Below are 15,912 nucleotides of genomic sequence, written 5' to 3'. Positions count from 1 at the left end.
AAGGGGACTCTCAGGAGATCCGTTGAAAATTGCAGAAGGTTCTTCCAGATAACATATAAGCAGGAAACAAAGACCCTGTTAAACTAATTGAGATCAAACACAAAAAGGAGGCTAGAATTCTGAATAAACTGTATATTATGAATGCATAGTCTTAACCTAATTACAAATAAAGTATATATAGGTTAAACTGAAAGTACTATTCTACCCTTAATAAATAAGACAACATAAATATTATTTAACATCTCCCCTCAAACTCACGATGCGGCAGCTACAAGCATCGAGAGTTTGCCAACTAGAAAACGAAAATGAGATATGAAATGCGCCTTGGTAAAGAAATCTGCAATCTGCAATGAAGAAGGAACAAAGGGCAAAGTAATGGTTCCATGCTTGAGATGATGACGAGTAAGATGACAATCGATTTCAATGTGCTTAGTCCGCTCATGAAAAACCGAGTTGTGAGCAATCTAAATAGAACTCTGGTTGTCACAATACATAGGAGTAGGATGGGAAAAGGAAACTCTCATATCAGCAAGTAACCAACGTAACCAAATAATCTCTTTGGTAGTAGATGCCATGGCACGATATTCTGCTTCGGTGGATGATTGAGAAACAATAGATTGTTTCTTACTCTTCCAAGAAATAAGAGAATCACCTAAAAAGATACAAAACCCGGTAACAGACTTGCGATCTGTGGGATCACTACCATGATCAGCATCAGAGTATGCACGTAACTCCAAGGAAGAGGTGGATGAAAGTAAAAGACTTTGAAAAACTGTACCCCGAAGATATCGCAAAATACGAAGAACAGCTGCCCAATGAACAGTAGTAGGAGAAGCAACAAACTGACTAACAACATGAACAACATATGCAATATCTGGACGAGTAATGGTGAGATATACCAAACTCCCAACAATAGTGCGGTATAAAGTAGGATCTATCAAAGGTAAACCATCAGAAGAAGAGTACCTTGCGTTAACCTCAATAGGAGTATCCACAGTCTTGTTATCAGTAAGTCTAGCCCGCTCAAGAATATCTACAACATATTTCGACTGAGAAAGAAGGTAACCTCTAGGTGAGTATGCTACCTCAATACCCAGGAAATATCGAAGATAACCAAATCCTTCATCTCAAATCGTCTAGCCAACTCTGTCTTCAAAACTGAAATACCATCAATGTCATCACCAGTAATAATCATGTCATCAACATATAAAGACAGAATGATACGACCTGCATCAGTGCACTTAATAAAAAGAGCAGAATCATGACTGCTAGAAACAAAGCCAAGTGACGAGATCACAATAGAGAATTTCTCAAACCAAGCACGGGGTGCTTGTTTGAGACCATATAATGCTTTCTTAAGCTTACAAACATATCCAGAGTCATGTGAAATACCAGGAGGGGGTGCCATATAAACTTCTTCTTGAAGATCTCCATTCAAGAAGGCATTTTTAACATCAAGTTGAGAAATATGCCATTGGCGAATCGAAGCTACGACAATAAGAGTACGAATAGTAGTCATTTTTGCAACCGGAGCAAATGTCTCCTCATAGTCCATACCATACTGTTGAGAGTATCCTTTGGCAACCAACCTAGCTTTATATCGCTCAATAGACCCATCAGAATTAGTCTTGATCTTATACACCCAACGACAACCAACAACACTCTTACCAGGAGGTAGAGGAACCAGATCCCAAGTATCTGTCTTATGCAATGCAGAAAGTTCCTCATCCATAGCTTGCTGCCAAAGCGGATCAAGAATTGCCTCTTTATAGGAAGAGGGCTCAACAAGACAATGAATAGAGGCTAAAAAGGAAGTAAATGATGAAGAATAACAAGAATAAGCAAAATCTGGTAGTTTTGTAGACTTACGAATACGGATGGACTGACGTGGAGGTGGATCCACAATCTCAGATGAAGCTTGAGGGGCTGTAGATGAGAATGGAGCTTCAGGTGTGCCAGAGAGTAAAGTACCAGTACCTGCAGAGTTATGAGTACAAATTGATCGAACATGGGGAGAGCTATCATTACCAGAATCCTCAGAAAATGGATCTATACTAATAAGATCAGATTTAGTCAGGTTATGAGTAGTGGATGGAATAGAAAAGAAAGGTATATGCTCAAGGAAGACAACATGACGAGACACATAAAGTTTCTGAGTGATTGGATCAAAACAACGATAACCCTTTTTACCTTCACCATAGCCCAAAAAGACACAAATAGCGGATCGAGAGGATAACTTACTTCGTTCTACATGAGGACGAAGAACGAAACAAGTACAACCAAAGACTCTAAATGAGGAATAATCAGGGACATACCCATATAACTTTTCAAAAGGAGATAGACCCGAACTATGAGAAGATGGAATTGTATTAATCAAGCTTACAACAGTAAGAACAGCTTCTCCCCAAAACTCACTAGGAACAAAAGCAGACAACAAGAGAGAACGAGCAGTTTTGACAATGTGCCTATGTTTTCTTTCAGCAACACCATTTTGCTCAGGAGTATCTGTACATGAAGTTTGGTGGATGGTTCCATCTAGGGCAAGCAATTGGCAAAATTTATTAGAAGTGTATTCCCCACCTAAATCACACCTAAAGCATTTGATCACAATAGAATATTGAGTTTTGATAAGAGCTCGAAAAGCTGCATATATCTCAAAGAATTCAGAACGATGTTTCATTAAATAAACCCAATAATAACGAGTATGATCATCAATAAAAGAGACATAATATCGAGACCCTCCTTTTGTGGCAACAGGAGAAGGTCCCCATACATCAGAATGAATCAAATCAAATGGTGAAGAAGAAACAAAAATACTTCGATTAAAAGGTAAGGCGGAAAATTTTGCCAATTTACATCCACTACAATCAGAAATGTCACAAGTTTTCAAATTTCCTAAAGCTCCTGTGGATGCCAAAAATCTCAAACGAGAAGACGAAACATGACCTAGACGGGAATGCCATAAATAAAAACTAGAAGATGAAATACTCAAACGAAAGGAAGACAAATCAACTGTAGTAGTAGCAGCGGCAGCAGCAGCAACTGTCACTTTTAACTCATCCAAAATATATAGTCCATTCTCCCTACGGCCTGTCCCAATCAGCTTCTAAGACTGCAGATCCTGTATACAACAAAAGGAACCAGAAAACATGACTAAATAATCACCAGAATCACATATTTGACCAACAGACGCAAGATTCAATTTGAGTTGTGGAATAAGATAAACATTAGGGAGAGACATGTGAGGTGTGACAACAGAACCAACACCTGCTAAGGGCATTTGAGTGCCATCAGCAGTCATAACAGGAATGGAGGATAAAGGGGATACAGAGGTAAAAGATGAGGAATCTGGAGACATATGATGAGAAGCACCAGAATCCAAGACCCATTCAGAATGTGACATACCTAAGGAACTATGAGGCAACTGACCTATGGAAGAAGAAGCGGACATTGCTTGTGGCTGCAAGGAGAGAAACTTCTGAAATTGCTCAGCCAAAATATTAGGATCGGTAATAGAACTCGAGGAAGCTACTGCTGCAGTATTGTGGTGTTGTGGTTTATAACCCTGAGGTGGTCTATGAGCATTAGATTGTGACTGATTTCCAGGCTTCCAAGCTTGATTCTGATGTCTCAACTTAGGACACTGAGCCTTCCAATGACCTTTCTGCTTACAGAAGCTGCACTCATCGAAGCCAACCCTTGTGTGAGACTTATTCTGATGATTAGAGAATGACCTAGAAGGTACTGCTAGTACTGAAGGATTTGAAGCAGAAAGAATTCCTTTTTCAGAATAAGACTGAAAACGTATTTCTTCAGCCAATGACAACAGAGTCAACAGAAGGCAGTGGAGAACGATGCAGAATTGAACCTCTAAGTCCTTCGAAATCACTGCGAAGTGCTGTTAAAAACTGTACCAATCTTTGCTGCTCTCTACGCTCAATATAGGCACCACATGCCTTTAATTCTGTCGATTCAGTAAGAGCCAATTGATCCCAAAGATCTGTCATAGCAGAATAAAACTCTTGAATACTTATATTCTTCTGATAAAGAGCTCGTATGTCATTCTCTAATTGATACTGTTTTGCAAAATTTGATTGTGTGAATAACCTTTGCAGATGATCCCAAACCTCTTTTGTTGTCTCATATTTCGCCAACTGCGTACCTATTGAATGCTCAACAGAATTGTTGATCCAAGTAATGATCTTTGCATTATTTGCTTCCCATGTATCTATCAAACCAGCATCCCCCTCCTCAATATTCTTAGGTATCACATAAGTTCCACTAACATACCCCCACATCTTCTTACCCTTAAGGAAATTTCTCATTACATAACTCCAATATGAATAGTTCTTCCCATCCAACCTCACACTCACAGACTGAAGCGAATCATCTCTTTCAGTAGCCATAATCAACAATCACAAATAACCAGAATGCAAAAGCAGCGGAAGACAAAATACTCAATTGCAGAAACTAAACAAATATCTTCTCGAAATTATACGATTACTCCCAAAACACAAAACAAAGAGTACGAATTCAATTGCAGATACCAAATTGCAGAAGCTGAAGGGAAGATGAAATACCAAAATAATTGCAGAAACTGTCGAAATACCAAAATAATTGCAGAGACTGTCGAAATACCTAATTTTGCAGAAGCGGAAGACAAAATATCACTCCAAAAAAAATTTTCCAGAAGCGGAAGTTGGATCCGCGAAGCTGTATTTGGGATTAAGCTTCGTTCCATAAAACCAGCTCTGATACCATGTTAAACTAATTGAGATCAAACACAAAAAGGAGGCTAGAATTCTGAATAAATTATATATTATGAATGCATAGTCTTAACCTAATTACAAATAAAGTATATATAGGTTAAACTGAAAGTATTCTACCCTTAATAAATAAGAACAACATAAATATTATTTAACACACTCGCCCATATATGCATGGATCTTTCCCTGAGAAAGAGAGCAAATTGTTTATGAGAAATGCCAAGTCTGGTGAGAAACTCAACTGGGCTTATATCTTCATCTGTTTAACAATCTTCCTTCTTGCTTCTCCTCATTATTATAAGCAACATGATTATCATCAATCCAGTCTTCTTTTTTGTAAGCTCTGATTGTATGCGAGCACGAGGTGTGATTGGTGGGTTTGATTTGGTAAAATCCGGCAACTGGTTTTATTGGCTTTGGTACGAGGGAGATGTGTTAGGGCAGTGGAGACTTGGATCTAGCTGGGAACTGTTGCTTTTTGTGGATAATTCAACGATGAAAGGTCTTCATGGCGTCTGGATAGTTTGAGTCATAATTTTTTTTTTTATTTACGTGGGTGTCCGGGCTAGCTTGCGCGCAGCACGACTAATCCCACGGCTCACTGAACATCCTGCAAGCCCAGTGAGCATGTAAGGCACCGCGAGAGTGACAGGCGTGCACGGTAAGGTTTGAACCCAGGATGCAGAGGAAGGGAACAAGTCCCTTCAACCGCTGGCGAAGACCTCAAGTATAAGTTTGAGTCATAATTAGTTGTATGGGTTGGTGGTGGCAAGGCTGCGTGTTGGTTTCTTCAGGAAGAGAGGGCTAAGGCTGTGTGGATCGGCAGTGGCTTGGGCTGGTGTGCTGGTAATGGGAAAAGGGATTGCCTCGTTTGCTTGATTGACTCTGCTTTAAATTTAAATCTGGGATGAGAAAAAAAATTAAAAAATTGATTAACTTGATAAAACTGAAAAAAATTAATTGAAAAAATCAAACTATAAAAAAAACTAATTAAATCGATTAAAATTTTGAAAAAACTGATCAGTTCGGTTTTTAATTTTATAAGTATAAAAACCAAAAAAACCAAACCGAATCAAACCTAAATTGAAAAAAAAAACAGGAAAAAAACAGAGCTAAACTGAAACCAGCCGGTTCAGACCGGTTTTAGGTTCAATTTCAATTTTTTTTTAAATAATTTTCGATTTGATTATTTTATTTTATAAAAACCAAATTAAATAAAAAATAATCATCTCTATTTTAAAATAGCAGTATTGGTTTGTGGAACGAGAGAGCAAATGGGTGGTAAATAAAAACAAAGAAAAAAACTATATTTTCTGTCATTTCTTCTGCAGTAAATGAAGGGGATGAAGCCAAGTGGGTGCACATTTTTTTGGAACAATAGGTAGAGAAGAGGTGCATATGTCGATGGTTAAAAAATAATCAAAATTGGTAATTCAATTCATATATATATATATATATATATATATATATATATATTCCTATAATATAATTGAATGTAATTATGTGGTTTAATATTTTATTTATTTTTAAATATATAAATTATACTAGGTTATCAATTGAAGTCAAATTATATATGGAATTGAATTGAATTCTAATATATAATTTGGTTTCAAATAGGCTGTAAAGATGACAACTCAATTTAATAAACCATCAACTTGGATATGACAAGGTTACATTTCATTCTGAATTGGTTTTTTATTGTTTCTAGATTTTTTTTTTCTTGAAGTCACTCTAAATCAATGTTTTAGTAAACAGAAAAAAATAAATGGTTAACATGAACAAACCATACCTTGGATTGAACCCCAAGTCAAGTAATTATAATTATGGAATATCTTAATTATTACGGCTTTGAATTTAATATATTTGAAAAAAAAGTTGATATCATTAAAAAAAATAAAAAATCTTATAAATAATTAAATTAGTGAAAATCACTTTAAAATTATAAATTAACATCTCGTGTATGTATATTCTTAGAGTACTAAATACAAAACTTTGCATTGTCTCGGCTCATTACAATTTTATTCTTTTATTGGGCAGTTTATTATTTTTTAAAAGCATCAATTTTATTTTGATTTTTCATAGCAAAATCTGTTAGATCAAGCTATAATTTCAAAACCTTGAGATCATTTGCAATTTTTTTTACTTGGAGAAATTTCTCCGATTTTCTTAGAAAACATGTATATTTTATTAATCAATTATACACCACACACACACAAAGACAATATAAATGACATATCTAAATGAAGTTCATCTGTAAAAGAATAGAAATTGAATTAAATAGCTATACCGTATTAAATCATTCAAGATTAAAAATGCAAAAAATAAAAATATTCGTAAAAAAGATATGTATAATTTATTATATGTAAAGGTTGTTTTGTTTTTGTTGGATCATGAATTAACGATACCTCATAATCACAACATAAATGAAAGTTGAACTCAAATTAAAAGTAATAAATGTCGATAATAATTTCTTGATTAATATGAAAAAAATTAATAAATTAGATAATAAAAGCATATATATATTATATATATATATATATATATATAAAAAACTTGAAACAGCGAAAGGAGTCAAGATAAAATAAGGATAAATCTTGAAATTAAAAATATAAATTGGAGTACAAATGCTGCTCTCTAAAGTATAATCTTTATAAAAAATAAGGATATGTACATTTAACCGCTTTAATAAGGATTAAAAAGTAATTTAATGCATAAATTCTCAATACAATCTTTCCTCTTTTTTTTTTCACAAATGCTCTTAAAAAATTCACTACTGAAGTTTCAAGATAAAATAAACAAATACTAAAAAAAAAATAGAGATGTATTTAGTTAGAAAATAAAAATAAAAACATAAAGAAATATATTTCTCAAAATTTTCGATCTCAATCATCTTCTTCGTATTTTTTTTGTTTTTTAGATAAATCAAGCATTATCTAAACAGAACTTAACCATATTCATTAAAAATTATAGATTTTCTGCTCGTATATTTTGTTGATGATTATCATTACTCTATTAGACTATTAGAAGATTCCAAATTAACTCCAAGGGCATTGACATAACTAGAAAATCCGGGGGAATTAAATTCACCATGATAACCTAGGAAGAGAAATTGTGATTAACTCAAAAAACAGGACTAGCAATTAGTGGATACACTCAAAGGCTTTTATCAAAAATATTGACGCTTTAAAAAAAATAAACTGCCTAATAAAAAGTAAAATTGATTTAGCTTAGTTTTTTTTTATTTGATTCAGTTTTGGATTGGTTTTTTCATTTTATTTTAGATTTTAAATTTGATTTTTTCAATTTCAGGTTTATAAAATCAAAACCGAACCAAACCGGTAAATTTTTTTTAAAATTTTAATCGGTTTAATAAGTTTTTTCATGATTTTATTTTTTTAATTATTTTTTTCTAGGTTTATCAGTTTAATTAATTTTTCAGTTTTTTTATCTTACCCCTACTAAAGCCTTCAATCTAGAGCTTAGTCTGGCCTAAGTTTATTTTCAAATTACAATAGAAGTTACTCAATTAATTCTAAATGAACTAAAAATTTACCTGTAATCAAATTTACTCAACTAAACTGAGATTTAACTCAAAATGCTAAATTCAAGAATTTTTTATTTTATTTTTTTACTCAACTAAAACTGAGATTAAACTCAAAATAATAAATTGATCCCAATATTATTTTTATTTTAAAAACATTCTTAAACAACATCATTTTGAATAATCTCAATTTGACCCACGAACCCAAGAATTGCCCAAGTACAAAACTCGTGACCCGCATCCTGAGCAGGTAATACCCTAGATCAGTTCTACTAACCATGCTAAAACAACCGTTATTAATTGATACACAGTTTAGAAAAGCACTTCCCTTCAAGAAAGCTGAATCAAACTAAGCTGCTCGAGCAGCTTGAACATTTAAAATTTTCCTACAGCCATACTATGTTCTCGCCAAGAGCTTACGTCTAAATTTCCTCGCCTCATGCCTACTAGAAGGTCAGCCGGAATCAATTCTCAGGTCAGGTGACCAACCTTTTGTCTTTGCCTTCTAATTTTTGGCTCTATGTCTTCATCTTGCTCCAATTTTCTCCTTAGATTATCTAAATCTTCCTGGCTCAGCTGGCCATTCAATTTTTGGTTTAATGCATAAGCTTCTGCCAATTTCCTCTTGCACTCTTTGCTTGCAGAATCATGATACACCACTGAAACAAGCATGAGGGTGAAAATAAGTATAACTCCCAATTGCATGCAAATGCATGGCAAATCAACTGCAAAACAAAATTATTGGGAAAATGGGTAGACGCTAATAACACATGGACTACTAGTTTGGCATTTGGCAGGCGAGGGGCAACTTCAAAATGAACTGTGCTACTACGACACAGAGCAGCACTTTTTTTTTTTTTACCAATGGCACATAGTAATGGATATAGCATGGCTTCTAAGGCATTATTGCTGCGAGTGAATAAATCAACTCGCTACAAATCCCTTGGAAAAAACGACCGGATCCAGATAATGGTGTATAACTAAGGATAAGGCACAATAAATGGTAGACAACAGACCTGGTTTTGGATAATCTCTTCCTATTATGCACTTTGCTTTTCTTTGAATGCCCGGTGGAGCTGTCCATGGCTCGTAGATGTACTCCTTTGGCATATCTGACCATTTGTATAATTATAAAATGCATATAACAATTTACACTCAGACAAAAGAAATAAAATGGCATGATAGGAACTCCAGATTACCTTTCAATACAGGGAGAAAATGTCTTATATAATCACCATTTGGGTCATACTTCTTCCCAAATGATATTGGTGAGTAGATACGGTTATACTGTCAGCAGAAAATCCATTAAAAATTTTAGAAAGGTGGAGCACAACAAATTGTGAAACAGAGCAGTAATGTTTTGAAGGGGAAAAAGGAAATGAGCATCCAAGCTCAATTCAGGCAAACGCAGGCAGCAGATAAGGGATTGGGAAACAAATCAACCAGTATTTCCTACTAGATATAAGGAATCTTATGTGCTTTTCGGTTTATTTCACCATGTAATATTATCTGTTCAAACCTTTAGAATGTTGCCAGAAAAAAAATGCTGAAATTAGATGATTCAAAATTATCAAATGAGACAATCATTCCCCTCTATAATACTTTGATAGTTTTTGAACTGATTTTTTTCTGAAAGACCACTAAACATGAGTCTCACATGCAGTCAGAGTGCTGAAGGTTCCATGCTATCTTGGAGTTTTGGAATGATTCAAATCCCTACCAACCAATAAGTGACGGTATCATCAAAACTTGTTTATACTGCTTCTGCATACCTGGTAAAAAAAGGATGAACATGATAGCCATAGCCAATTTCCATTATTTATTGCCCAATCTGAATCAATCAGAAGTCTCTCAAAAACATCACGACCTCTTTCCCAGTGAAGAAACTATAAGCAGTAATGATTCAGGTCAGTAACAGAGGAGATTAAGAAAAAGAGAGGAGGATATATTGGTAATATACCAGATCCCCACGAGTGAGAAAACATGCAACAGAATGCCGTGCTAGATGGTGCATCCAACCCCACTTGCGGAGCTACAAGAAAGACACATATTTAACTTCCAGTGAGTTTGCTAGAAACTGGATCAGCACTCTTGTTTTGGAATATAAATTGAAAAACTGAAAAATTAGTAGTTTTGCAACAAATCTAACCTGGACCATGATGGCATCAATCCAAGGGTATCCTGTTCTAGCTTCCCTCCAAGCTGCTAGCAATTCATCATCATCATTCCATGGTATCTATAATTCCACATAGGTATTAAGTCATGGCCTTGTAATAGAGAGGAAATCCATGCAAGCAGAAATTAAAATGAAGACAGCAGATAGTATTTCCTGGTTTGATTTTCAAATATATAAGAAGATAAAGGAATCGCTAAGCACCAGCCCTCATTTAAAAAGTTTTTTTAAAAAAAAACCCCAACCGTAAGGAAGTTCCAAATAACCAAAACTATATTTATAGTGGGTCTTCTCAGAGCAAAATTTTAAATAATGCCATGGCATGAACCAGACATCAGGGATCTGTAGCCCTTTTTGAAGAAAAAGGAACCAGCTCCTTTCAAATTGCAATAAACAAAACAAGGAAAAAAACTAATAGAAGAGATATCCGTAAGCATATATGATGACTGGTGCTTACCTGCTTGCATAGTTTATTGCCCTCCATCCGATCAAAATTGGGAGTGCCAAAAGCCACAGTGTAGAAAAAATCTCTCCATAACAACTGCCAGAATTTGAATCTAAGTTCAAGTGTAGCAGCATGTGCAACAAGCATTACAAATGATTGATGGAGTTTAACTGACCTGGCCTGCAAGAGATACAGGTGGTGACGTGTGCTTCTGGACGTTTTTATAGACATCTTGAAGGCATTGATAGAAATACCTGGAAGAGAGACAGCCAAACTGCCTAGGAGATTAAAACAATGGCAACGAAAATAAAGAATGATGAAGGGCTTGTTTATAACCCGAGAGTTTTAGTTAGAATTTTCTAGCTGCATGTTGCAACTCTTGTGACAAGTAAAACAGATTTAATGACCGACAAAGTAATCGGCTGCTCACCTTTAAGTAAGGTGATAATACAGTTGTTGCAGGTTTTACAAACGCAGAAGGATTGCCCTTAGGTTTCTCAAAATTTGCTACCCACTCCTGCAATACCAAGAAAAGGTGAGCAACATAAATGCTACACCTAGATACTACAAGACAGAAATTGAGGAACACTATGGTTATGAATTCAAGAAAAACATGTGAATACTGTTGATGGGATTTCAGTAAAACCAGATAAAATTTCATAACCTGAAAGGGGGCAAACTTCCTAGTTTTGTACAAGCAAGGTGTTCATGTGATCTTGTGAAAACTATAGGAGGAACATTTAAATAGGAGAGTGGGTTAATGGGTATGAGGGAACGCTATATGCATGAAGTGACCAGTAGATTGAGGAACAATGAATATAGATTCAATGTTGTTTGCAGGATTGAATTTAAGAACATGAATCCATCAATTCAGAAATGCATTGAAATATGCCTTTATTGGATTGTAAAAGGTAAAAGCTTGCAAGAAGGTAAAAAGAGTACAGATGAATCTAGATATGTAAAAGAGAATTGTTGCTCGAGAGAGAGAGGTTACAGGGTAGAAATCAGAAGATTACAATACGCAAAATGGATAACTTCTTCCATTTCGTTAACAAAGCACGTGCCAAACTGACTGCCTGACTTTCCCTCCCCTTTCACACGTGCACTAACCAACTAGCCTAACAGATATTCCCTCCAAAACTAACTAACATAACCAGACTCTTAAACATTAATAGAACTTCAAGAAAACAAACATAGAACGTGTAAGAACAAACTCAGTTGTTGCGTTATAAAACCTTACATGAATTATTGGATCGCAAAAACCACGGGGAGAAAATGAAACTCAAAAACTAAATAAAAGCGCGAATGACTTCATTTTCTAATTATCAGCTAGTCAAGAAAGCAAAAACTTCATGGGTACTACTACAATGTACCTTGTCACTGATTGATTCTTTCAACCTCTTCAATGCTTCTGATTCGCCTCCTCTGAAAGGAATCCATTCCTTCAAACAAATTTTTATTTATCAGAAGTCCAAAAATGGAACAATCTTAGAGCAGTGATAAATTCATACTTGTTCAATGTCTCCATAACCAAGGTCTTTGATAGTTGGAACTTCTGAAATCTCACAGCTTCCGACATCTCCGACAGGAGGAAGCGAGGAAATAGAGGTTAAAAGCGGGGATGATGCCCATGAAGGTTGTCCAGCGAGCTTTAGAAATGATTGGTAAGTCAGTGGGGGCTTTCCTCCATTCTTTTTGGATATGAACCATTGCAAAAGGAAAAAAGTAGCCAATATTAGTATGATAAAACAAATAAAACAACTCCACATCAGTAAAAGAAATTATGTCAACAAACATAACAATACCACTTCTAACCTACCCTTTGAATGATATCTGCTGGATTGAAAAGTGTATGACTGACAGGAGAAAAAACTTCAATCCCTGCTGCAGAGGCATATTCCTGTAAGAACATAGATGATTCAACCCTCCTATCAGCAGGGATAGGCTACTCAGGCACATACTTACAAGAACTATTTAGCACTCCCTACACATGTACTTCGTATTCAATATTCATACTTCACACAACATTCATTCATAGAGCCGACAATGGGTTTAATTCAGGTTGGGCCTAACTAAGGTGGAGAAAATTGATCTTAGAACTTGAAAATTTTAAAATAATAAAGGAACACTAAAAACCATCAAGATTCTACAGTTAAAACAATGAAAAGATAACTCTTAAAACTGTCAATGATACTCAATGCATAAGTGGCAAACTACCAACTATTTAATTTCAGTATGAACAGATCCTAATGTTTTTCTTTTTCTTTTTTGGGTGCCTGAAAAGAGTGTAGAATCCCGTTGAGAAATGCAATTTGTAATGTGCTAAGAAACATTCGATTGCGATGATTTGAACAGCATTACGAACGTAGATATAGAGAGAATACAGTATAGTGCTTTAACTTCAACGTCTAAATCTTGAAAAAATGGACCAGTGCCATGCTCCGTTCCTCTTTGCTTTTCTATGAATGTTTGCAAGATGGCTTCTCAAGCTACTGATGTGCCAGCAAGTTGATGACGGTGCGGACAGCAAATGAATATCATGCACCGCCTGAACGTAATTGCCAACACAATTTTTCTTGTACTAACCAATATATATGTTATCATATCAGCGTTACTGAACGGTGCAAGCGAAATGTTACTGTCCATTTTGGCAACCACCCTCCGACGAGGGGCGGAGCTAAGATTCAACAATAAGGGCCAAATAAAGAATTGCAAGAAATGTCAAACATCTAAAAAGAAGAGGATAAATTTAAAATGATAAAATTAAAATTAAAATTAAAGAGGGCTAAACTGAATATTTTGAAAATTTCAGGAGGCAACTGCCCCCCTTCTCCCCCTTTGTAGCTCCACCCCTGCTTCGGGCCATACATGAAACTCACTTGTTTTGCACTGTAACCAACTTATTGATCTTGATCAACAGGTTAAAAAAACCATATCACCAAAACTCATGAGAAAAAAGAACTAATAATAACAATAAAATTAAATAAATAAAAGAAGAGAAAATAGAATTGTTACCTTAACTCTAATATCTAAAGCTTGATAATGTGGGTCAGTGTCATATTCAAAGCAAAGCTTCTTCACACCCCATTCTTTCAAGCACCGAATCAAAACCTGACCAGGCTCTCCTTTTAAGATCAGCAACCTCGAACCCAACTTCTTGAGACTCGTGTCGAGATCTACTAAACTCTCAAGCAGGAAACGGATCCGGTTCAGACCGGCGAGCCTTGACCCTGGAGAGAAGGCTTTTGGATCCGGCTCCATGTAATGCGGGTCAATCACAAAAACTGGATAAACAAAATCAGACCCTTTGGAAGCATAGTCTAAGGCTGGGTTGTCGTGGATTCGAAGCCCCTTCCTGAACCACATGATGGAACCCGACCCGGATGCAGCCATTATAGGGTTCTTCAAGTGCTGAGCAGGTTTAGACAAACAAAGTGATAATTGCATTGCATCGCATCGCGAAAAAGTGAGGGAGGGAGCTTTAAATTGAATTGGATGACGCTGACTGGCTAACGAGCTCTTGGGGTATAGGATAAGGAGGGTAGAGGTGGATTTTGTGGAGGAGAGGGCTAATCTGCACCATGCACACTGCGTATGGGGGGGGGGGGGAGTTATGGTGAGCGGTGCATCTAAGCTGACAACACTAGTCAGCTGTTGTTAGCGAAAAGTGATGACAACAGCTTAGCTTACCTGGCAGTAGAGATGAATTAATTAATTATAGTAGTTACGTGTTTCAATCACAGTAAAGATTATTTTTAAATTTTTTTAAAATATATTAAAATAATATATTTTTTTAGAATTTTTTTTTATATTAATTTATTAAAATAATTCAAAAAATAATAATTTAAAAATAAAAATTTAAAAATTTTCAAAAAAAGTTTTTTAAAATTAATAAGCCCATCTCAAATTAATTGGCTTTTTTTTGTTTATAAAATACTCATCTAAAAAAAATATTAAATTAATAAGCTCTAGATGTATATCCAAAAGGGTATTTTTATAATATAAAACCTTTAACTACTTTCATCAATATAATCAATTAATTTTTTGATATTTAAAAACTAAAATTATCAAACTTAATCATTATATTCGAAAATATAATGTAAATAAAACTAAATGAATTAGCTTTGACAAATAAAGTAAATTAGAGTGAGTTTTTATATTTAAATTATCATGATTGCTAGCAGCTAATTACAACCTAGTCCCTTTAATTTAAAATAAAAAAGCTAAGTAATTAATTACTATTATAATTGACCATCCTAAATTTAGTAATTATTCTCCTAAAAAATGCCCTTGTGTCCTCTCTCAAAATACCTACTGCCATTACGTGGACATGTTTTACAATTTTACATGCCATGCCATCCACCTCATATTCTTTGACAACTGTTGTCAACCAATTGGTGAGCGGTTAATAAAGGCGCCACGTTCTGGTTTTAAAATGCGGAGGCGAAAGGCGCGCTCTTTTCGTGGACAGTTTTTATCCAAGGAAACATACTGACTCGCCCCTGACTCGCCCTATATATATATATATATATATATATATATGATCTTAGTTTTTTTTGTTTTTTTATTATTATTTTTAGAATCCTAACTTAAACTCTATATTTTTTTTTTATAAAACTTCATATAATAGTGATTTGGTATAAATTGATTTCTCATCAAAACCTTCATATCAACGTCTTTTTCTATTCCTTTGCCTAGAAATCACAATTTGATCTCAAGTATTCCAGCATAATCAACAAATTTAATTGTCATAAATTTCACATTTTTCTACTGAGAACAAACTAGCAATGAAAGATCCAATCCATTTTCTTCTTCCGCTCTAAATAAATCTCATGATAATTTCTACCTTGAAAATTATAAATTTTTAGTTTACTAAAGTCCCCTTCTACACCCAAAGCACCACAATATCCAAAATCATCTAAATCATCTTCTTGGGCGAACTGACCTACCCCTCTAACCCCATAAAACCTCTTATTCCTATGTTGTC

At 34.9% G+C, this 15,912-nt stretch overlaps 1 protein-coding gene across 1 annotated transcript; it reads right to left on the bottom strand.

Moving 5' to 3' along the window:
* Window positions 1-8,489: 8,489 nt before the first annotated feature.
* Window positions 8,490-14,531, bottom strand: LOC118037917 ((6-4)DNA photolyase). Its single transcript, XM_035044077.2, has 13 exons — window positions 13,941-14,531; window positions 12,745-12,825; window positions 12,437-12,616; window positions 12,299-12,367; window positions 11,356-11,442; window positions 11,101-11,199; window positions 10,938-11,021; window positions 10,457-10,543; window positions 10,268-10,339; window positions 10,080-10,193; window positions 9,507-9,594; window positions 9,324-9,419; window positions 8,490-8,966 (listed from the first exon to the last, which is right to left on the bottom strand). The coding sequence occupies exons 1-13, from the start codon at window positions 14,370-14,372 to the stop codon at window positions 8,779-8,781; spliced, it is 1,677 nt and encodes a 558-aa protein (XP_034899968.1). The 5' UTR covers window positions 14,373-14,531; the 3' UTR covers window positions 8,490-8,778.
* Window positions 14,532-15,912: the final 1,381 nt, after the last annotated feature.

The sequence above is a fragment of the Populus alba genome, chromosome 3 (assembly GCF_005239225.2).
Source record: "Populus alba chromosome 3, ASM523922v2, whole genome shotgun sequence".
In the NCBI taxonomy this organism is placed as follows: domain Eukaryota; kingdom Viridiplantae; phylum Streptophyta; class Magnoliopsida; order Malpighiales; family Salicaceae; genus Populus; species Populus alba.
The sequence above is the reverse complement of the archived record's forward strand: the minus strand, read 5'-3'. Positions and strand labels throughout refer to the sequence as shown.